The following is a 6,721-nucleotide window of genomic DNA, read 5'->3' on the forward strand; positions in this document are numbered from 1 at the left end:
AGGCCCATCCTAATATACATACAAATGGGTCCAGCTCAACATATATATAAATGGGCCCAACCCAACATACATGTAAACAGGCCCAACCCTACATGCAAATGGGCCCAGCCCAACATACATGTAAAGGGGTCCAACCCTACATGAAAAGGGTCTCCGAGCTGATGAAGGTCTCTGAAAGCCCTCTTTCCTGCTTCAAGTAGAACCTATGGGCCCAGCCCAACATACATGTAAAGGGGCCCACCCCTACATGCAAATGAGCCTAGCCCAACATACATGTAAATGGGCCCAACCTAACATACACATGCAAGAGTCACAAAGACAACCAGCATCCTACACAGTATAGTGAGAAGACTCGTCTCAATCTGAAGACAGACAAATCTCACACTCGAGTTGCTGATACTGGAACTCCTCACACTAATCATATACACAATAAGACCCTAATCAGAAATTAAGGTAATAAACCGTACTCAAGGGTCTTAGGTCATAGTTACTATCTCTAGGTAAAAGACCATTTTACCCTTTCAAGACTAGAACCCAGTCCACTTGACCAATAATCCATTTTGTCCAAAAATGACTCTTCTAGTGCTACGCCCAGCATACACCATGCTCTACGCCCATCGTAGAACCTCTGACAGAAAAACAAGGACACTTTAGGATACGCTAAGCGTAGCCGAAATTCCGCCCAACGTAGCACGTTGTTTTGCCAATTTAATAAGAAGCTCTTAATGTACAAAGACTAACCATCCATTCATCAGATATGGACCTAAAGAAGGTCCTAAGGGGTAAAGTCTTTGACTTTACACCTTTGCATGGCAAAAAGGGCACAAGAAAAAACCCTAAGTCCATAAAACCTTCAAATGCTCAAGAGCTCATGCATGGATGGATGGATGGGAGTGACCAATCTCCCATTTTTATGACTCAACAAGCTTAAAAACGTCTAGAAATGACACTCATAAGGTCTGGAGTAGCTCATAGCTATAGTTTAAAAAATAGCAATATACTTTGGCATCAATAAATGCATATTGATTTGGTAATTGTGTTTGTAATTGTTTTTTTGTCCTAAGTGCAAGAAATAGCAATATACTTTTGGTATTTCTTATATTTAAGTGCTAGAAATAGCAATGTACTTTAGTAGTTTTTGTTTATGTTTGATAGTTTAACTTATAAGTTTATATATGTTATTATTTATTATGTAGTTGGAAAAATCTTCAAGCAATGCTCAACGACCCAGCGTGTAGGGATGAACTTTATGCGTTTTTTAATCAGAGAAAGATTAATGAGGAAACAAGGGGAACGAAGATGATGGTTCGTCAGATAATTAGTTTGTATTTTGTATGTTAGACTTGTTGGAATTATAACACTTTGGTTGTTTATTTTTGTATAAATTATAACACTATTTGATACCTAATCGGATGTCGTTATGTAATTTTTTTTCCTGCATTTAATGTCGTTGCGTATCGGTTTTTGCATCCAAAAATGTTGATTTAAAAAAAACGTTATAAAAAAAATGAAAAATACTATTACTGACGACAGATGGAATTACCGGCGCCAAAGTTTATAGCGGCGATAGAGGGTATTACCGGCGACAAGAGCATTAGCAGCAACAATTATTTTACCGGCGACATTTTGAGCAATAGCGATAAAGCAGTACCGACGACTTTTTACCGGCGACATTTCTAGCCTTTACCGGCGACTTTTATCGTCGCTAATTCTTTTTTCTTGTGGTGTTAGAGAAGGTAGTTGCAGGAACACCAACCTTGTTATAGATATAGTTTCTTTCATTTAATCATGTTTTTCCAAATTATGCAATTGATGTTCGCTATTGCTGAGATGGGTTGAAGATAAAAAATTATCTGAAAATGGTGATTGCAATTTATATGTAACTAACTTCAAGTTCGTTAGTGGTCTTATAAATTGTTGTTAAAAAAAACAAAGCATTTCATGCATTACATGCATTACAGAGATGTTGATGATTTCCATGCTTAATGTACATATGAAAAAAAAATGCGGCAAACTTTCCGTAGAAGATAACCGTGGAGCTTGCGAAATGGAGGGGAGGAGTGGATAAGGAGAAGGTGAGGGGGTAATTATGATTTGTGGGTCCATTTTAGTCTTATAAAATTATAAATAACAGATAAATAATGAAGAATCTGAAAATGAAATAATGTATTTTGGGATCAAACATACGTGTTACTACAAACCAAAATGACCATTCCTGTAATTTACTCTATTTTTTCAAAAAAAAGGTAAATTAGGATGAACTAAGGAAGAAAGGTTAGAGAAAAATGAAATTAAATAAAAATGGTGGTTACCATTTATCAAAAGAGAAAGGATGGAGACAAAAGCGTATATAGTATCCACCACCCTGTCACATGGGTGTCGCTTTCTAATGTGCTATTAAATTAAGAAATTGAGGCAACATGTTTACCGGTAGGAGGAATATATGCTTAATGCATGCATCTTATTGTGAATATCAATCTTTATTTTCATACCTCCACTCCACCAGCTGGCATTCAATGTCAATACTCCAACTTCTAAACAACAATTTTCTCATTTAACAATACACTTGTATGTTGTATGTGACTTATTTTTCTTTTCTTCCATACTCTCTTTATACAAATACATATTAAAATACATGTTGTAATCCCCATATTCTCAAACAAATCAACAATAGTATTTAATTAATAGCATGTCACATGCGATTTTCATTTGAAGTTGAAACCAATGTTTCTTTAGATTAATTGATGTGAATTTGTTAAGCATGCATTATTTGAACCTTGTATTCCACATAACAATTAAGATGGTCTCATTCTACTTGCAAAATTAATATTTTTTTTTTAAAAAAAAAAAAAAAAAAGGGTGTCAAGGCATTATTATTGGTGAAGATAAGTTTTTGTCCTTGTTACAAGAAAGTAGGGATCATCTTTTTTTCAACCTTAAATCCTAAAATGGCTGGTATATTATAATATCATTCTTTATTTTTTTCTTTCTAAAAAGCTTGCAATCATTTACAAATCTCACTCATAAAATAATCTATCTTTTTTCATAAAAATAAAATAGAAAAGGTTATAATGATTGAAGAAATGATCGAACTATTATTTTAAAGAGACAACAAACAATTATGCCCCTAATCACCTTCTGTTTCTCCAACAACCATACAAAGAAACAAAAACTACCAACCATTAAATAATCAACCATAACCAAAAAGAAACATTTAGTTAAAATAAATAGTAATAATAATAAATAGACAAACATGCACCAAATGACATCTAGTTATCATTATATCAGATGTTGTCTTTTCTTTTGATGTTGAGGTTCATGTCCAGAGATATAAAAAAAATAAACAAACATGTAAATACCATAATAATAATTATAAAATTATAAAATAATCATCTTTTAAATAAATATATAATAGACTAATCACTTATTTATAAATTGACTTTGCAACAAGAAATTGTAAATTTTTTGAAATTATTTCTTTTATGATTTTTATTTTGAAAAATTAATCTTATTTTACAAAATTGCTCTTATTTATGAAAAATCTCTTAGTACTGATCCTTCATTATACGATTGCACAAATTAAAACAATTTTATAAAGTTTATTTATGGAATATAAAATTACTAAGAGAATTTTAAAAAAACAAAAAAAAAAAAAAAAAAAATTGGGGCTAGCCTACTTGGCTAACAAGAAAGTTCCTAATCTAACAACTAACTAGGAGGTTTTGAGTTCAATCCCAGACAGAGAAGATATTTAAATTATTTTCCGTTTCAAAAAAAAAATTATGACGCTTTTCGCTCCTTAATGACCTCAAACCGTATAGTTTTTAAAATCTATTTGTATCAGGATGATTCTATTTCATTCTTCCTATCTAATTCTCGTATCCTCTATCTATAAACATATATTTTATTTAACGTGTTATAATTAAACAAAAAAATTATAAATATCTTATATCTAAAATCATGGAAGAAATATGTGTAATAGACCAATAGGATCCTATTATTATAATTATATAAAATCATGGAAGAAGTATGCTATTTTACCTCGTTAAATATGTATTTAAGCTTTACTTTTTTATTAACTTTTGCTAATTAATTTGTATTATAAAATGTTTAATAATACTTTTTGTTTTCTATGACATCGAATATTAATAATATCTTATACTTTATGCTTTATCAAATAGTTTATTAATTTGTTTTTTCTTATATATCCGTATTATAATATTTTGATTTAATTAAATATTATTATAATTTTTTAATGTGCTTAAAATAAAAATGATAGGCTAATATAATAGATGCTCTAATCTTTTTCTTGGAATAGTGTTTGGACTTGTCTAGACAAACAGAAGAGAAGGAAGATGATTAAGACTTGTGGTCTAGGGTCGTTGTTACCTGACTCCAGCCTTTTGTGGGCCCAAAACCTTCCCCTTCCATAACCCACCTGCTGCTTTTATGTCTATGTATATATACACATATCTCTTCTCACCCATTTTCCTCAAAACAAATACTCCCCAATTTCCATCTTCAATTCATCACAACATTAACATCCAGTAATGGCGAGAGGCGGAGGCGGAGGTAAGCTAACGAAGCTCAAGTCCGTGTTAAAGAAGTGGCACTCCTTCGGAAAACCTTCAGTGCGTAGCACCGGTGGCAATGCTATTGCCGCCGACCCAAGACATTGCCACGCTGTGTACGTCGGAAAATCACGCCGGCGTTACCATATAAGCTCTGAGGTGGCGGAGCATCCCGTGTTTCAGGAGCTGGTGGAACGTTCCGGCGATGGAGAGACGGTGGATTGTGAGGTGGTTCTGTTCGAACACTTGTTATGGATGCTTGAAAATGCAGACCCTCAACCGGATTCTTTGGAGGATTTGGTGGATTTGTATGCTTGCTAATTTGATCCGAAATTGCTTCTTCTTCTTCTTCTTCTTCTTGCTGATTAGTTTCTAATTCAAACTTATCATACCATTTATAAACTAAGAAATCCACCTAAATCCTAATTGTATTGTTTTGTATTCTGGTTCACATTCATACTTTGTATTGTAGAGATGAGGTGAAAGGATATTTAGAGGCAACAATTGTAACCAATTTCAAAAGAAAATGCATGCTTCCATATAAATTTGTCGTAAAAGAATGTATGTATGTATGTATGTATGTATATGGAACTATGTATGTATGTGTAATGTTTTACTTTAATCAATGTTATATTTAGAAAAAACATATTTAGGTTTATTTATCAAATTTTCATAGAATAAAGTATGATTAGAAATTAAGCAATAATTTGTTATTGTATTATGAGGTTAATGTCGTTGTTGAGTAATTGACATGAACTATTTATTTTATTTTTATGAAAAACATTTTTTTTTTAAAAAGTACATTAAATCGTAAATAATGTGAACATTTTCTTTGAAAATTACCCTTATCTTAATACTATTTTGTAAGCAATATGTTCCAACGACTTACATTAATATTTTCTTTTTGAAAATGATAATATTTTATAAGAAGAAAACGTTTTATTACCCATTTATGACATTACCACTAATTATATGTATTAAAAATAAACAAAATTCATTTTCAAAATATATATTATGTTATTATAAAAAACTAAAAACTTATAATTTTTAAGGTGATTTTTTAAAAGCGGATATAGTTTGAAAAGACTATGATGCTAAAATATTACCACTGTGATTCTAAAAAATTACCGAAAAGAACATTTACAAAAGAGTTTTTTCGTTATATTTTTTTTAGAATGTCTTGACATCAACTTATCAATTTGAAAAACTCAAAAGATCTCCACAATATTAGACATGTTTCATCAACTTAATAATGAGTTCCATAGATTTTGATTTATAATTTCTTTTGACTAGCTGAATATTATTATCATCAACTAGCAAGAAGCTAGAAAAAAAAAACAATTACAAGACATTTTGGATCATTGGGTTTTGTAACCATAAAATCCAAATGATAGTGTTTTTTCTACATCTATTTGAAAGCCAATCAAAAGAGTAAATAAAAATACTACCAAAAATGTTACTTCTTTTCAATCTAGACTTATGAAAGATGCCACTATTTTTATAACTCCAAATCAACCGAATAGATGCCAAAATAATAACATCCAGAGCCTTCTCCTTTATATTTGGTAAATAAATCATCTCCATCCAAGATAATAACTCAACAACATAAAGAAATAGAGGGGATGGGAGGTTTAACCATTTTAACACTTTTAACCAAACTTGGTTCGCCACTTCACACGAGACAAAGACATGATTAATAATTGATTGTAAATTTAAAAGACCCATTATAATGATTGAAAGCACTCCAACCAATAGCTTAAAAACTACAAGCTTAATTGAAAACGTTCTCACAATAAGGAAGGAGTTTTTTCAAAGCTTTTCCAAAATAGAAAAACTTAAAACTCACACACACATATTATGGATACTATAAGACTGGAAGGAGTGGGAGTCGCTACCCCACTCGCTAAGCACGCTAGGAAGACTTGAGCACCGCCCCCTAGCACTCGCTAGGGGGGTCGCTAACATCCGCTCTCTGCATCTTTGACGAGAAGAGAGAGAATTGGACGCACGAATCTGATTGGTTGAAGGGGTTGGACCAGATTGCTTAAAGCCTTTACCAAATTCAATTTAACTCATAAATTTAAGGCTATAAAAATCGGAAGGAAAACTTACAGCCGAGCTTCTGTGAGGCATGGTGAGAATTCTAGAGA

The 6,721-nt window shown here is 31.8% G+C and overlaps 1 protein-coding gene across 1 annotated transcript; it reads left to right on the forward strand.

The window, feature by feature from the left end:
- Nucleotides 1-4,468: 4,468 nt before the first annotated feature.
- LOC145111744 (auxin-responsive protein SAUR76-like) lies at nucleotides 4,469-5,197 on the forward strand. Its single transcript, XM_079047994.1, has one exon. It carries the CDS (start codon nucleotides 4,551-4,553, stop codon nucleotides 4,890-4,892), a length of 342 nt encoding a protein of 113 aa, XP_078904120.1. The 5' UTR covers nucleotides 4,469-4,550; the 3' UTR covers nucleotides 4,893-5,197.
- The last annotated feature ends 1,524 nt before the right edge of the window (nucleotides 5,198-6,721 follow it).

The sequence above is a fragment of the Lactuca virosa genome, chromosome 5 (assembly GCF_052849685.1).
Source record: "Lactuca virosa cultivar CGN04683 chromosome 5, Lactuca_virosa_CGN04683_v6, whole genome shotgun sequence".
NCBI classification, from domain to species: Eukaryota; Viridiplantae; Streptophyta; class Magnoliopsida; order Asterales; family Asteraceae; genus Lactuca; species Lactuca virosa.

What these genes read in the sequence shown, in the direction of transcription:
- LOC145111744 (XM_079047994.1), top strand. Translation starts at nt 4,551, where the DNA reads ATGGCGAGAGGCGGAGGCGGAGGTAAGCTAACGAAGCTCAAGTCCGTG.